Source organism: Drosophila yakuba, chromosome 3L (genome assembly GCF_016746365.2).
Source record: "Drosophila yakuba strain Tai18E2 chromosome 3L, Prin_Dyak_Tai18E2_2.1, whole genome shotgun sequence".
NCBI classification, from domain to species: Eukaryota; Metazoa; Arthropoda; class Insecta; order Diptera; family Drosophilidae; genus Drosophila; species Drosophila yakuba.
Window position 1 is genome coordinate 19,350,661 of NC_052529.2, and position 16,366 is coordinate 19,367,026.

The following is a 16,366-nucleotide window of genomic DNA, read 5'->3' on the forward strand; positions in this document are numbered from 1 at the left end:
ATACGGTCAGAAGACTTACTGCAACGAAACATATCATTGAAGTTACTGCTGCAAGCCTATTGATATTATAGAGGATTTTATTGTTAGAGATCGTTATTTTGGGGAGATCGACCTAGAAGTAATGGGTATCATGGATTGGCTGACTATGGGCAGCGGTCCCCAGTCTGATTGTAAAAAGATTGTTAGTTTTACGGCGTTGGCGAACGAAAGATTGCAATTTACATATCAATATATATATATATATTTCTGTATATGAACGTATGTGCATAATAAAGTTTATTGTTTTAATGTGTTTGAACCTAAAAATCCAACGACTATATTATATTTAGAAATTCTTATGAAATTCGTAAAAGTCATGAGAATTGAGATCGCGCTAGCCGAGCTTAATACTTCCTGTGAATCAGTCAACTCTCGGCCTTTGTCAAGTTTGTTTTGTTGATTTTCGGCTCGGTCTTTTAACACCTGGGTGGCAGTGCCAGAACTTGGTCTTGGTTGTTGTTGGGCTGTGGACGAGCACCACCGGAATGGCCGACGGATCGAATACACCGAACAAGGAGCCAGCTCAACGGCCTCCAGACCAGACCACCACCGGAAATGCGGCTACCCGATTCGGCTTGGAGGATCACGAAGCTACTCAGCAGGATGCCCGGGTGACGACACTGCGGCAAGCGGAAGAGCGACGTGGTTCCATGGTGCCTCCCGATAAGCGGGTGATGTCCATGAAGATCTCGCAAGCGCGAATAAACACTTTGAAGGATCCGAATCGGCCTGGCCCTAATTCTGGTGAAGCGCCAACACCACCAGCAACACCAAAGCCCCTGGTTAACATCTCGTCGCAGAACTCTTTGGCGAGAGGTGTGGCGCCAGATCTTCCACCCAAGCCTCAGCGCTCCTCGGAAACCGACGCCGATATTCAATCTTCCGATGTGGATAAGCGACCGGAAAAGAGGAAATCGGAGAAAGTACTAACTGATGTTTCATCTTCGTCATCGGAGGAAACAATGAAGAAAGACCCACAGAAACCCGTTCCAAGTGCTGCTGCATCGGAGCCTCCTCCTCCACAATCTCAGCCTCAGGAGAAGTCAATTGAGTTTGCGCCCAAGGAAGCGGAGCCCATTGCCCCGCCGCCGCAGAGACCGGAGGATGTACCCTTGCCACCGCCCATGATGTCGTCCTTGCCGACTGATGACAGCCAAGACGATGTTCAGAGCTTAAACAGCAAGTTGACCAACACCGACATCACTTTTCACCCATCCAAGGTATTCGCCTCGAAGGGAACCAACACTTCCGGCATGCTCTACTCCGACGAGGAAAATGAGCAGGTGGAAGAGGAATACCCAAGGCTACCGGATCAGTTCTCCGCCGGCGACCTGGACACTCTGTTCCAACTGGCCTGTAGGGAGGTGAAGAAGGCTGGTGCCATCGCTCTTGCGGAAAACGAAAAGAGCATGGAGTACACCACCAAGAAGCACACGAATGACATCGTCACTCCCACTGACAACATTGTCGAGGAGACCTTCATTAGGGCCATCAGCTCACGGTATCCCGATCACCAGTAAGTTGGATATATTTAATCCTTTAGTTTTATTAAGATTCCTTTTTTTAATGTGGATTGTATATTATCACCCACGCAGGTTTATTGCCGAAGAGAGAGTTTCAAAGTCGGAGACTGGTATGGTGACCCTGACAGATGAGCCCACCTGGATAATCGATCCCATTGATGGCACCATGAACTATGTCCACCACTTTCCGTACTACTGCATCTCCGTGGCCTATTTGGTAAATCAGGTGACGCAGTTTGGTATTATCTATAACCCGCCCATGAAGAACATGTACACGGCACAACTGGGGAAGGGTGCTCAAATGAACGGTGAGATCATTAGGACCACTGGCCAGAGGAACCTCTCCGCGGCCATGGTGCTGCAGGAGTACAGTTCGGGCAGCAATGAGGCGCGTAACCAGGTGGCCATTGAGAATGCCCAGCGACTGGTAAAGAAGACCCATGCGTAAGTATTCCAAATTTAGAGAGTCAAGTCAGTCAGTTTTAAGACCAACTATTACCAACTATTACTGTTTCTTTGCAGGCTGCGTTCCATTGGATCCTCCGCCATGGGCTTGGCAATGGTTGCCTCCGGAGTGGCGGATGCCTATTACAACTTTGGGTTGCACGTTTGGGATATGGCAGCAGGAGCTTTGATAGTCAAGGAGGCTGGAGGAGTGGTTATGGATCCGGACGGAGATGAACTGGATATTATGTCTCGTCGCTGCCTCGCTGCCTCTTCTGGGTTCCTTGCACTCGATTTGGGTAACTTCCTCGAGCAGAATTATCCTTCTCCGCGTGATGACGAGCCGCGTTCCGTAAACCCGAATGAGTACGGACCTGCTCCGGAAACCAGGGATTTTACCAGCCAGACGGACTTCCCCGATTCGGATACACCGGAAACCACTGACACCGAAATGGCCACCGAAAAACGTGCGACGACTGCTAACTGACCACTAGGAAGGCTAGCTAAAAATTGGATTTACAAATTTTAGTTGTTTAATAAACTGACAATGCATGGTTTTTCCAACTTTTTTAAATTAAGTTGAGTTTTGTTTGTACCAATAAAAGTTATCCTCTAGGCAGCCATGAATAATCTTTCTAATGCTACGTACAGATAAGTTGATTTTTTTATATTTGCCATATCGATATGGGATCCCATTTGTATGTTATGTTTTCCAAAATTGTTTATTGTAAGTCTTTAAAATGTGGAAGTTATTTGGTGCATGGTTCACAAAGGTATGTTTTAGTATACATAGGTTTGAAGTTTGCGGCAATTACATGGTCGTTTAAGTCATAGATAAATGACCAATCCAGGTCCTCACAAATTTTTAATTTAATATCAAAAGTCTACGAAAATCTACAAGGAAGTAGAAAGGGGTCCTTATCTTTATTTGAGAATGTAATTTTTAACTACAACAACGGTCCATTGTCCAATCAGAAATATTTTTGGTATTTTATTAGTATTTTCCCGAGCTTTATTGGAATAATTTAACGGTCGCGAGCTTTGGTCACTTTGCCCGTTATAGTATAATTTAATTAATACTTGCAACTTTTGATTTGTTAGCGGCTCATTGTCAATCCAGAGTCAATCCCAGAGAGAGCACCATTGGAAAATGTCGCACAACGTGGACGTGGAAAAGTGCTTGGAGGTGGCCAGCAACCTGGTTTCAGAAGCTGGAAGGGTAATTAGCAGTGGAAAAACCCTCAATAGTAAACTTACGGAATTTTCCTTCTTCCCGTTACATTTTCCAGCTCATCGCCCGGAACAATGAGCAGCGACAGGACTTCGTATGCAAGAGCAATGACATCGACTTGGTGACCCAAACAGATAAGGATGTGGAGCAGCTGCTGATGGACGGCATTCGTCGCCACTTTCCGGAGCACAAGTAAGATTCGTGCAGATTTTCCGGCCAGCTTCTCGACTATGCGAGTTACAGGTTCATCGGCGAGGAGGAAAGTAGCGGGGAGGAGGGTGTCAAGAAGCTGACCGATGACCCCACCTGGATCATTGATCCCGTGGACGGCACCATGAACTTTGTGCACGCCTTTCCCCACTCCTGCATCTCCGTTGGTCTGAAGGTGAACAAGGTCACGGAGCTGGGCTTGGTTTACAATCCCATCCTGGAACAGCGTTTCACCGCGAGACGAGGGCATGGAGCTTTCTACAACGGGCGCAGGATACATGTGAGCGGTCAGAAGGAACTGGGAAAAGCGCTGGTCACCAGTGAATTCGGCACCACTCGGGACGAGGCCAAGATGAAGGTCGTGCATGAGAACTTCGAGAAGATGGCCAGAAAGGCGCATGGGTAAGTGATTACTTTAATGCAAGAATACTTAATTTGTTGCAATGTACTCCAGCTTACGCGTCCTGGGCTCGGCCGCCCTCAATATGTCGATGGTTGCTCTGGGAGCCGCCGATGCCAATTATGAATTTGGAATTCACGCCTGGGATGTGTGTGCCGGAGACTTGATTGTCCGGGAGGCCGGAGGAGTGGTCATCGATCCGGCTGGCGGCGAATTCGACATCATGTCGCGGAGGGTCCTGGCGGCAGCCACACCAGAGTTGGCCCAAGAGATCTCCAAGGTGCTCACGCAGTTTCATCCCCTACCTCGCGATGATTAAGTACCGGCGCTTGAGCTACCTATGAATAAGTCAAAAAGGGACTTAACTAACCAAAAGCATTTTAAATATACCGACTATGTACCTAACAACGGAACTGACTACGAAAAGTCATGAATATTCCAAATAAAAACGATTGTTTAATGTAAAAACTATAGCTGTTGAGAATTTCCATGCTCATGCTAGTGTTTTAAAACCAAATTTGGCAAATCATCTAAGAGATTTCTGGAATCGCAATTATCTGCTTAGTTCATATCTTTTGAAATAGTTTCTTACCCGCTGATAAACCTCCCTACTTTTCCATTACTTTATCAAATCATTTAAAGACGTTGGTTTGTTGTTTGTTTTTCTGTAATTTTATTACAATCTGCGTATGTATTTCGCTTTCTAATTAGTTTTTGCAGTATTCTTATCGTTTTCCGGCCTATGTATATGTATATGGTGTTTTGTTCTATTTATTATTTTTGTTTTAGGTTTTCAGTAAAGCGAGCTGGCCTCGTATCTGATATCTATATGCCCTATACTGCACACTGCACACCACGGATCCTCCATCAAATAATTTGCGTAGTACAGGGCATTGCAAGGTCGAGACTGCCGACTCATCTGCGATGTGTTCAGATTGGGCATTGGTATGGATCAATAAACAACTAAGCAATGTCTTGCATATTGATATATGATTACTGTATACATCTGGTTGGATCTTTGCACTGTATTCGAGTTGAGCGATTAGTGGACATTAGCCATTATCGTAGGAAGTTGGCCTTCTTAATGCGCTGTAACTTCTGACCTTTTGTATTTCTGCTGTAGTTGCTGAGTATTTTGGACTGTCGGTAAGACCATTTAAAATTTGACACATCATTGAAAAATGTAATCAAAGCTACGGTAGGTAAAAAATTGTATCTATATATTTATTATATATATGTATATAATAGTTAGTTATAAGTTAATAATGTAATTAAAAATCTGTTGCTCCTGTTCTCGTTTTTAATGCTACATTCACAAGGTTCCATTATGCGCACTGGTTTACAAAATTAACACAGAGATTTCTTGGGTATGTGCGGGGATCGAAAATATAAGTGGATGTGATAGAGGGTAACTCTTTGAGGATCGGGAGAAAGAATTGCTACAGCATTGTAAGTTGCGTGTCTTCTAATATATTGCGAATAATCTATAAATTTATGTATATAGATCTATGTTGATTTTGATATTCTAGTTCAATAAGCAAAAGGTACACATGGAGCATAAAACGGCAGCCACAAGATTGATTGCAGCTGCCTCTACATTTAATATTTTCCTTTGTCACACTAATAAAATTTACAAAATTTTCTATATAAATTCAACAATCAATGAAGAGCTTTTTAGATAAGAATCCTTTTGATTTTTACATACATTTAGTTAATATATAGATCGATTTTAATGTTTATATTCATATATTTTGTTCGTCTGTCTGTCGGTTCCTCGATTTCCTCGCTTGTTTCCATATAAACTTAACACACAAATTTAGCACCAATCTATTCAAAAATTGATCAAACAATTTGATTGTTCCGAGTTTTACAAATGAAGCCTTAAAGCACTTAACTTAGACGGTCTCTAACCCAATTATCTTAATCGTACAATGTCAAATGTCTGATCTTAAGTAAGAAACTGAACACTTTCAATGGAGGTGGTCGTCGTCGAAGATCTGGTGATGATCATCCGACAACCAAGTGGGCAGATGGGTTTAAAATAATCAAGTCGGATCGAGTTAAAGGTAGAAATTAATTTAAATTTATTTACACGCAGATACAATAAACGCATCGATCTTCAATTTAAAATCTTTTAAACTAAGCATATCATCTTGAATATGTATACAACATATTATGTCAAATGGGATCTCCAACTACTGCAAGCGAACGTTGTGGGTCTTTTTGCTTTTTGACTACGCTATTTCCGTATTGCTAGCCGTAACGTACACATATCCGATATCGTTTATATTAGTTATTATTATTTAAAAAAACCAGTATTAATCGAACTTTAACGCTCGCTCTTCAGTCGAGTTCTAAATAGATAGATGCCTTGGATAGATGCCTTGAATTTTGATGGATTCGTTTCTCCATTTTGGTTGGGATTTCGCGGGGATGAGTTGATGCTGTGATGCCTGGAGTGGAGCTTGATGAGTCAACAATGAAATAAATAATTTATGTTTGCGCATGGATATGTTCAGCGGGGAGTCCTAGTCGCTCTAACACTGCTAGTATAGTAATATGCATATATGCTTAGTGAACTATCTCTCCAGTAATGCTGAGTAGACGTTTATCTGATCTCCGGCCCTCCCACTTCGATCTATAGCTACGTTGCTTAAGCCTACAAGTGGTAGAATATTCTTTTGTTTTTATTGCGGTTTGCTTGCACGGCCCTGGAATCGCGGGCATCGCCCCACATCCTACAGCTCATCGTCGGCCTTCGGGATGTCGAAGATCTCGGCGAAGAGGGGCGGTAGGCGCAGCTTGGTCCAGTTCATCCGTAGCCAGTCTAGGTGTGAGAAGTGCTTGGCACCCAAGGATCTCAGCTCGGGTACCTTGGCCTCCAGCGCCGGCATCAGTTGCAGTGCCTGCGGGGATCCTGCCCGCGAGCGCAGGATTTGTACGCGCAGCGCCTCGGCCACCAGTTCCCTGGCCCGGCCGATCACCTTGGGCTCGCTGAGTCCAGCTCGATCCGAGGCCAGCAGCACCATGGCCGAGAAGAGTCCGATCTCGGTGTCACTCAGCCCGTAGGCGTTCAGGGTGTTGGCAAAGTTCAGCAAGGCGTTGACAAAGTCAGACTAAAAAAGAGCCAGGCTAAAAAGGCGTGTTTTCTTCAATGTGTACCTGCTGAACTCACATCGTATAGTATCTCGAGCTGCTGGCGCGTCAGGTAGGCACCATCGTCCAGTGTCAGTGTCGCCTCATTGATCAACCTGGCCACATGGGTCAACCAGACCTCGAAGAAGCCCAGCTTGATGAGTATAAGCTGGTCGTCTTGGGTGAAATCACAGAAGCCAGGTACGCGTTTCGCAAACTCCACAATCCGCTGAACGCCAGGCGTCACTCTGGCCGAGAACTGTTGCCACAGCCAGATCTTCTGGAACTCCAGACTCTCCGCCACTGTGCTGGCAATCTGTGGAAGTGGGGAACATAGTACGTAGTACATAGAAGTACAGAACTTTTGCGGCTTCTGCGGCACTTACCCCATTTTGTGGCACCGTCACGGGACGACGCATGAGTTCCCTGGTCAGTTCCTCCGTGTAGGAGCAGTTGAGGCGGTGCGCCTGCGACACGCACATGATGACATCGTAGACGGTGAGCTCGTTCGCCGTTCCCGCCAGTCCGTCGTGGCACATGCCCACCTGGTGGGCATCCGTCCCCATGCCCGCCATGCCCACCATGCTGCCGCCCACCAGTTGCTGGTGTCCGCCCACAACGACAACGCCGACGCTCACGCCGCTGCCACCGCTGGCATTACCGCTGCTACTGTTGTTGTTGTTATTGTTATTGTTATTGGCACTATTGCAACCGCCCAGCTCCGATGGCGAGGAGGCGATCGAACACATTTGTGGCGTTTGTGGAGTACTCGGGGTCTTCACTCGTACGCCGCTTACATGCGGTTGCTGTTGCAGTTGCAGTTGCTGTTGTGGCTGCTGCTGTTGCTGGTTTTGCTGTTGCTGTAGAAGATGCTGTTGATGCTGCTGCTGCAGGTGACTCGGGTGCAGTGTGCTGCTGGTGGTCTCATCCACATTGAGGGAGGCAGGAGCTCCAGCGGCGGCGGAGGAGGCAGCCGCTCCGTTCAGCTCACGGGAACGCTTGGGAACGCGACCATAACGTACAGCTGCATGGGTAGAGTATATTGAAAAAAGGGGTAATGAGTTACTTAGTTATTCGCACCATAACAAATCGAAAATCCCCACAGTTTTGTATATAAATTGACAAGCGGCTGTAATATTAATGACTTCCCTGGTTTTTCGGAAGTCGGAAATTCTGCAGAGGTCGATTTATACATGAATACTACATACAAGTACGAACAACTATTTTTTAAAGAATGCATATCCGTATTTAGTATGTGTAAATATTCAATGTTTTTAATAATTTAATATTTTGCAGGTGTAACAGGTGAAGACTAGAGACTAGTGTATTCCATCTTCTTTTACATCTATACATAATCCATGTAAGACTTACATTTATTTCTGTGCATCCAAAAAGTATGCTATGAATTGCATGTTACATTCCATTTATATCGCCAAGAAATGCTGATGCGCATGTTTACCCATTAAAATAGTGCGTATTTTTTCATGGCTTGTATCTTATTAGTCACCTGACTATTTAAATTCAAAATCCGCTCCCTAAAATATACGCGATTATCATATCATAGCCCCACAACAAGTGATGTTAAATTCTTTGCATTTAGTTGGGAAAGTGAAAAACTGGCACACGCATAAATCTTAGAAATGCGTCACACACTTGTAGATACTTTCGGGTATCTTTCAAGCAAATGCCAACATATCTGTTCTATCGACTAGAAAATTTGCGTGTCCCACAAGTTGTTGTTTGCTTGGTCTGTCGAAATGCGATACATTCTGTCTGGGGAAAATAATTAATTTCAATTTTTCGCTTGGCGTTTGAAGTCTTCATTAGCCATAAGGTTGTTTCGTCATTTCTTGAATATCTTGAGTGTCGTGTATTTGAAATTGCAAAATGTGAGATGATTTCGCTTTGTGCAACCGAAGACAGCACATATTTTATTAATTAAAATCGCATTTGGCTGCACAAAAAGCCAGCCAAAGAGATAGATAGACAGACTGAAAAAGAAACAGACGCAGCTGCTCCAGTTGCTCCAGTTGCCGGCTTTCAATGCTCACTTTATCAGTGGGACATTGACCCACTGCGCTCAATATGAAAACGTAGGCAAGTGATTTCGTTGTTTTTCCTCTTGCCTTATTTGAGTTTATGTGCGGCTATTTCCTCGGCTCTGCCGACTTGGGCTGTTACTGCGTGTTGTTGTGGTCTGGCGGCAGCCGCCGCCGGCGGTTTCCAAACAAACAATCACAACACTAATGACGAAAGCCCCTCGCTGCTCCTACTATGCGTCAGCATATCGGACTGACAACATCGCAAGAAACCATCAAATAAAGTAACACAAAATACGCTCAGCGTAAAGCAAAAGTGAAAGAAACTTCGCATGCATTGCGCATACGCGGCGTGGACAGGCGATGCCGGAAAACTCTTTTGCACGCAAAGCATCGCCAGCATATGTATATGTATATGTAGGGGAAAAAATAACAATCTAGCCGAGTGAAAGATGGCCAACACACTGACCCATTTATGGCCCACCAAAACATGGCAGCTGCGATGGTGCTTAGGGTCACAAAGGTCGTTGGCACTGCACACGGAGACATTTGTGATCATTAATTTCTTCGCATTTTGCGAAGATTTCATTGGACAAATACATGTATACTATTATTATTTAAAGATTTATAACTTATAAGCGAGATAATTCAGAGTTTGACTACTTTGCAGAAAAGGGGATTATTATATAAGTCAAGTGTAATACTAATTGTTAACTTATTTATTCTATTTGTGTATTGATTGGTGAGTCTATTCCTGAAAATATTTGCTCTATCAAAATTGGATGAGCTAATCTCGGAGTGGCTGACCTATTTTGGTGATAGTCTTAGCAGCTCCAGAAGACCCTGAGCCGTAACTTCCCTGACCTTAGTGATCCCATAACGACCGCCGCCAGACGAGTTTTTAGTACCAGCCTTGAGGCGCTCGTAAGTCTAGGTTTCTAGGTTCGCATTGTGCCAGAGTCACGCTTTTCACCGCCCACCGAAGAGCGTTGATCGTAAATTGTCTCGTTGGCGTTAATTGTCACAGCTCGTAAATTAATTATGGCATAATTCGCCACACACTATGATAATAGCACCCTCATATAGAATTGGACATTGGGTTTTGAGGCTGTCGGCAGCTTCGATACGCCGCTAATTGCTTATGGCGGTCACTTGGCGTTCTTGCTCTGTTTGTTCTAAGGTGTTTTCAATTAGCGACCGAGGGTCTCGAAACATTGATTTGCAGGTAAATTCAGCAAGGTTTCCAGTCGTCGCGAGTGCGTCCGTATTGGAATCGGAGTCTCCACGATTGCGGAATTGGGAACACACAAGGCACTTTGCCCCAACATAATACCCCATCATTATTTATTCAATCGACCTGGACCTGGACCTGGATCTCGGCGCCTCCACTCGCACGTCACCTGTCACCACCCACGGAGCGGCGCACATTCAGGACAGGTCAACACCATCCATTACACACAAGCATCGGGCCAAGTTGGGGAGTTGGGCAGCCCAAGCCCAAGCCCACATAAATAAGCGGAGCATTGCTGCTGGCCTAAGCTCTAACTTTTTTCCCAGCTAAAAGCATCTTAAGTGATTTAGTGCAGCCAAATGACAAGCATGAAAGCATCAGGGAAGTGGGGAAAGTGGGGGAAAAGCGGAGCAGCGAAGTGGGGATCCAGAAGAGAGCGGGAAAACTCGTTTAGGCCAGATTTCCAGTGTGAAATGCACTCGGGGGAAACTCTCTTTAAATTCCACGAAAAGTTGAATATATTTTTGTACACCGTATGAGAGTGTAACTTTATTATCGAGACAAGAATTTTAGGAAGATAAATATTTTATATTGCTACCTAAGATAGTAGGCCGATTTGAAAGTAAAATGTTTATTTTTAAAATCGTTTAAAAATAATGTTTACGATGATAAATTCTCATAAAAAAGATCTTGCTGTATTTAAAAAGCGGGCAATTTTCTATATAAAGCCGAGTACTGCAACCATTTGTCGAGTGCACAAAGTTGGGTGAGGGGTTTCTTGCTAAGCCGCACTCCGCACTTCTCGTTGTAGCAAAAAATTTGGGTCACCGAGATCTCAGGCAGCAGAAGTGCGAGCAGCTTCGCAAAGTGCCCAAAAGTTGCCACATTTGGCTGGATTCTGTTTCTTGTCGTTCGTGCCCCAACTTTTGGTCGCTTTTGCTCTTTCGACGCTTAGCGGACCGAGCCGGGCCATTAGCATGCGAAGGGGGGCAAATTGCCAACTGCCAACAGGCAACATCCAACTGCCAAAGCTCCCCATGCCGTAGTAACACATGCACAGACACAGATACGTATGTTCATAAGCATATATAGTTGATGCTTTTCGGCTTTATCGTGCGCATGAATGGCCTCCCCCTCGCCGCCCCCTTTCCCCCTTCCCCCACCGCCCATGCGATGACCTCGTTTGAGGTCGTTCGTTCACCTGTCGCTGCTGGCTGCACTTAATGCACCTTACACTCTCTACATTTGCATGACTTCCCGGGCGAGCCGGAGTGTGTGTGCGTGTGTACTATGTGTGTTTACCCAGTTACGAAATTGTCCAAAATGCTGCGGCTTACTGCCGGGTGAAAGTTTGTTGTTTGCTTGCTGTGCCACAGAGCAAACCTATGGGGGCCAACTGTTGGAATAGCCCATGTTCAGCTCAACTTTAATGGTATATTTCGTTTTGTAAAAAGGGTTTGCACTCCTTTTTCCGCGCCGTGTACGAAGCTAAGCATTACTGATGAAACCATGTACTTTTGTTTCCTTTCATATGCACCTGGGTGTGCCAGTCAGCGAGTGTGTGCCGCTCTATGTGGAGCAGCTAAAATTGTTAGTTGCGTGCTAAATTTGTTTCTTTTCTCAGCCGGCGGTGGCAACAGCAACAGCAACAACAACTCGAACGCAGCAACCGCCCACACGCCCCAACCAACAACAACAACAACAAAAGCAGCAATAATAGTAGGAGCAACAATAACAATGAACTGCAAAATTGTGTCAAGCAATTTGCGTAAATTATCGCCATGTTGTTGGTTTTTTGCCTATTCGCTGACTATTCATGAGTACAATTGCAGTTTAATGACCGTTCAAATTAACTTTGCCTCACTTCGATTTGCCATGACACATATTTATTTGATTTAATTTTGCCCCCATGGCAGTTGGTCCACAAGTAATTTCCTTTACTCACTGCAATAAATCCCGGTGGAGCATCAAAAGTTGCCATTGGTATTAAAGAAAGTGTTATTGCACTCGATGCTGATACAATATTAATGGGTTTGCATAAGCTCATAATATAAAAATGCTTTTTAATACCCAAAAGGGCCACGTCTTAGTCCTGGTTAGGGGGACAGTTTTTGACTTTATGGGAATAATCGCATAAGATCTCCTCCCGATCGAACCATTTTCCCAGCTCACAGAGTCCCAAAACGGCGCAACTTCCATAGCAGGTGTAAAAATTTCGACAGTGATTCGGATGAGGGATACTCTTTTCTTGAAATTGGCATGTCACATCATTGGCACAAGGTCCAGGAGGTCCTGGAGGTTCCGACGTTGTAGTTGTGGTAGTGGTGGTAGTTGTGGTAGTAGTGGACGGTGTGGTGGGCGTAGGTGTTGTAGTGTTTCCTGAACAAGTGCCATCAAACCTGGGGCATTGACCCAGCACACACGCTTTCGAGGAAATGTCGAAAATCAGACCCTGAGGGCACTTCAGCTTCTCGTAGGAACCATTGCCACAAATGTAGTAACCGGAGCAATCTTCGCAGTCCGGAACTAAATCGTTCACCAAATGACCCGAGCATATGCAACTTTCATCTGCACTGTATACATAACGCTGTCCAGAAGTGAAATAATCACCGAGGATGCAGAGTTCTCCCAAGAAGATCAGTGCTGCAAGGTGTGTCCTTCAGATCTGCGTTTATATAAACAGAAGCCTGCTAATGCTTACCCAACTTCATGCTTTCAGCAATCTTTCAGAATCGCAACTAAAACTTTACGGTTTAACAAAGCCGATTTATAGACATTTTTTAGTTACATAATGGCTGGTCAAACAGTTCCATTGTTGCATTTTATTTACCCTGCAATTGACCCAATGTCCATTCTATCCGGTATGTCCATTTCACACCCCCACATCCATTCCACTTGAGATAACGCTCAGTCTTGGTTTATTTTATAACCAATCATCGCTTATGATATCGGTCTGAATTAAATCCAAACAAGTCGATGGATAAGAAAATCATCATATGTATAGCACGTGTTCGCACATTTACGTTTTTGGGGCAGGGCAAACAGTCAGAATATGAATAAAAAATCGAGCGAGAAATCAAAGGCAGCCATATATGCAAATTTTGAACTGACCTACTCCCATAAGAAAATCAAATAAAGCCAAGCGAAGCGATACGAACCGATACGATACGATACAATACGATACGAAACAAAACTATACCAAATGGAGAAACGAGTCGGATGAAGAACGCCAAAAAGATCAAAATCCCAAAGTGCTGGCAAATATTTATGGAAATCCTTAGCGGAGGGCATCGATCTCGAGTCAATCACATTTTGTGGATTTTTCGAGCAGCGGGAGGTTGACAGATTCCAATGGCAAATTGCGGGCAATTAGCGGGGATTTGGAGAAAGGCTTTCCACACAGTGTAAATGGAACCACTTTCGGGGGAATAATTTCTTCTTTATCTTTTTCTTTCCCATTCACATGCTCATCTGAGTTGCTGACCCGCCTTCAAATACTCGAGACCTCCGATTCTCATTCTGATTCCCTATCCACACGGACCACTCACATATATACATATATACGTATACATAATTCACTTAAGCGCGTTCAACGAAGCGAGATGAATGACCTCAATTTGAATAGTTGTCCATATAGCCAAAGTTCCCCTCTCGGAATTTCGGGTGCCATTTAAATCAACAAAGCCACCGCCTACTTTTTCTGTCTTTTTTTTTGACAATCTCTTCTTTTACGTTCTGTTTTCACGTTGATTGCATTCTTGTAAAATTATTCAAATGCTCCACAATTTTCGGGGCCAGTTTTCTCTCATAAAGCCGGGGAATCGGGGTTATAATTATTGTGCTGAAAAGGAGTGGCTGCCCCGACGCCTTCTTCATCCATCGTTATAACGATATGACCAGCACCATCGCCATCACCATCACCATCGTCATCATCATCATCATTGCCACCATCGTCGTTGTCGCAGTCGTTGCCGCTGGCATCGTTTTTCTTTTTTATCTATTTGACACAATTCTCTGGGCAAAGTTGAGCTCCACCTCCACCGCGCCCCTGCTTGGATTTTTGTTTAGTGACACAGTTTATACGACGTTCTCTTTTCTCTATTTTTTGTTTTGACTACCTAATTAGATAAAAACGGAGAGTCTTGGGTGGTTGGACTCTCGCTATAGATAGAGCCAGAAAATAAACCTCTAATGGGCAGAGGTTTAGATAAATTGCCAGCGACAAGACTTCATCAGAAATCTGTAATAACTGGCGCGCTTCACGTCCGGCCATAAACATTTCAATTAGCCAGCAGCTTAGCGTAGATTATCGGCAGCAGAGTGCCAACTTCCAAAAATATCGTTACACCGAAAGAAATCATATCATGTTTATCATATAAATGCTAAATAAAATGTTAATTTCATTTTACACACGGATTTGCAAGAACTGCAAAAGTTGTGTCGGATAACTAAAATAAAAAATGTATATTTGGAAGTGTAAGTGTTTTTAACATTCTTAAGCGTATTTTACAAGTCAGATTACGAGAATACTAAAAATTATGAGAAAATGAGAAGAATAAATAGCGTGAAACTGCGAAAATAAGAAGCATTTTTTTGCGGTGTAGACTCAGCGGAATTACCACATCATTAAGAGTATTTTGAACCTGCTCGAATAAGCATTTTCTTAAACCGCATTTATGGGATGCTGCGTCAGAATCGAAAATGAATTTCAGTCTCGCATTAGGCATGCAAAATTCAAAATTACAGCGCTCTAAATTTAACTTTTAATTAAAAGTTAAACTGCCGGAAGCATCTCTAACTGTAAACCGCAAGCGGGCAAACAAGTCGCGGGCAACGCGGCGGATGAGCAATGCCGCTGAATTATCGCCGCGAGACGTGCGAATTCGAGTGGTCTTATCAAATATTTGTACCGAAATGTGGACAAGAGGACGAAAATCAAATAAAATAGAAGAGGAAAAATAGGTTTTGATGCTCCACATTGATAAGCTGCGAGCGCATTAGCAATTAGCAAATTAAATGCCAGCCCAGCGAACGCGCGTTTGTGCTATAAATGTTTCAATGAACTAAAAAAGCCTTCGGATCCCATCTATCTATCTATCTGGTCGAGGGAACCTTAATGAACAGAGCAAACAATTAAATTAGCCAAGAGGCAACCCGTCAGGCCGAAGACAAAAATGCTTTTCGACAGGGCGAAACTAGAACGCCGCCACATTTGTGAAATGCCAAAGACACTCGCATCACCACAAATACTTTAATAGAGCCGAGATACAGATACAAATACAGATACAGATACATTCAGCAGATGAGATCAACGCTCCCAACAGATCCGTCGATCGCCGATTGCCGGGTGATCGATCGTTAGGGCAGCTGCTGCCAGTCAGGCAGCCAGTCCAATCCAATCCAATCCAATCCAACCCGTGATTGATTGAATTAATAATACGAATTAACAGCGCCAAGTAGGTAAGATCAATGTTCGCGGGCCAAGTCGAACGGTGGGCGTTTAGGGGCGCTTTCATCTGCTTTTATCTGCAGAAGCTGCCAAAGTGTCTGAAGCTATCAAAGCAACGGTACGATACGGATCATAATAGTGGATAATATAACTATGAGGTGTGTGTATTGCTCCTGAACAACAGAAGCTGTGACTTTCATTGGGCCAAAGTGCTGCTCAACCCACTGAACATATCTTATAGATTAGCTCTATACTTGTAAAGTGTGTAGATATTTTTTAAATGAATCAGATAGCTACATTTTATTAGACGCATTGTAATTCAACTTAACATTATCTAAGATATGTACCATTATCGATTAGTGTCCCAAGTTTTCCCTCTAGTTGCTAATTCCATGTAAGCCCCATCAAGTTTCCTTCGAATCTCGGCATAATCAGATCCCGCCGAGCGTCACTGATATCATCAGCTTCCTGTCCGACTGGACGGCCCCTACTTCTGTCTCAGCATAATAAGATCAACATCAGATCCGTCACCATATTGTCAATAAAAGTCAACCAGAGTCGTTGTCTTCATTATGAGGAGCACTCTCGCACAGATACTCCACATATTCGTACGTACAAAAACACACTCATATGAAGACAGACGATCAATGACCGCGACGTAGAGT

At 44.0% G+C, this 16,366-nt stretch overlaps 4 protein-coding genes across 6 annotated transcripts in view; 2 read left to right on the top strand and 2 right to left on the bottom strand.

Moving 5' to 3' along the window:
- The first annotated feature begins 380 nt into the window (after nucleotides 1-380).
- LOC6534682 (phosphatase IMPL1, chloroplastic) lies at nucleotides 381-2,580 on the top strand. Its single transcript, XM_002095321.4, has 3 exons — nucleotides 381-1,555; nucleotides 1,635-2,006; nucleotides 2,085-2,580. Exons 1-3 carry the CDS (start codon nucleotides 525-527, stop codon nucleotides 2,491-2,493), a joined length of 1,812 nt encoding a protein of 603 aa, XP_002095357.1. The 5' UTR covers nucleotides 381-524; the 3' UTR covers nucleotides 2,494-2,580.
- A 126-nt stretch (nucleotides 2,581-2,706) lies between these two features.
- On the top strand, nucleotides 2,707-4,315 carry LOC6539392 (inositol monophosphatase 1). 2 transcript variants are annotated; one of them, XM_015189682.3, is made up of 5 exons: nucleotides 2,707-2,779; nucleotides 3,108-3,225; nucleotides 3,296-3,429; nucleotides 3,481-3,849; nucleotides 3,902-4,315. In XM_015189682.3, the coding sequence occupies exons 1-5, from the start codon at nucleotides 2,712-2,714 to the stop codon at nucleotides 4,164-4,166; spliced, it is 954 nt and encodes a 317-aa protein (XP_015045168.2). In that variant the 5' UTR covers nucleotides 2,707-2,711; the 3' UTR covers nucleotides 4,167-4,315. The 2 variants fall into 2 exon arrangements, with proteins under 2 accessions (XP_015045168.2, XP_002086280.1); XM_002086244.4 differs by lacking the exon at nucleotides 2,707-2,779 and having other exon boundaries at nucleotides 3,062-3,225.
- Nucleotides 4,316-4,496: 181 nt separating this feature from the next.
- LOC6534684 (ecdysone-induced protein 78C) overlaps nucleotides 4,497-16,366 on the bottom strand; it is a 38,918-nt gene continuing 27,048 nt past the window's right edge. For both annotated transcript variants that reach the window (XM_015195293.2, XM_002095323.3), the window contains 3 exons: nucleotides 7,369-8,006; nucleotides 7,023-7,298; nucleotides 4,497-6,963 (listed from right to left, as the gene is read on the bottom strand). In XM_015195293.2, the coding sequence (XP_015050779.2) occupies nucleotides 6,586-6,963; nucleotides 7,023-7,298; nucleotides 7,369-8,006 (1,292 nt within the window). In that variant the 3' untranslated portion in view covers nucleotides 4,497-6,585. The remainder of the gene's footprint in view (nucleotides 6,964-7,022; nucleotides 7,299-7,368; nucleotides 8,007-16,366) is intronic.
- On the bottom strand, nucleotides 12,227-14,987 carry LOC26535623 (probable endochitinase). The gene is made up of 2 exons (XM_015195294.3): nucleotides 12,954-14,987; nucleotides 12,227-12,895 (listed from the first exon to the last, which is right to left on the bottom strand). Exons 1-2 carry the CDS (start codon nucleotides 12,961-12,963, stop codon nucleotides 12,339-12,341), a joined length of 567 nt encoding a protein of 188 aa, XP_015050780.1. The 5' UTR covers nucleotides 12,964-14,987; the 3' UTR covers nucleotides 12,227-12,338.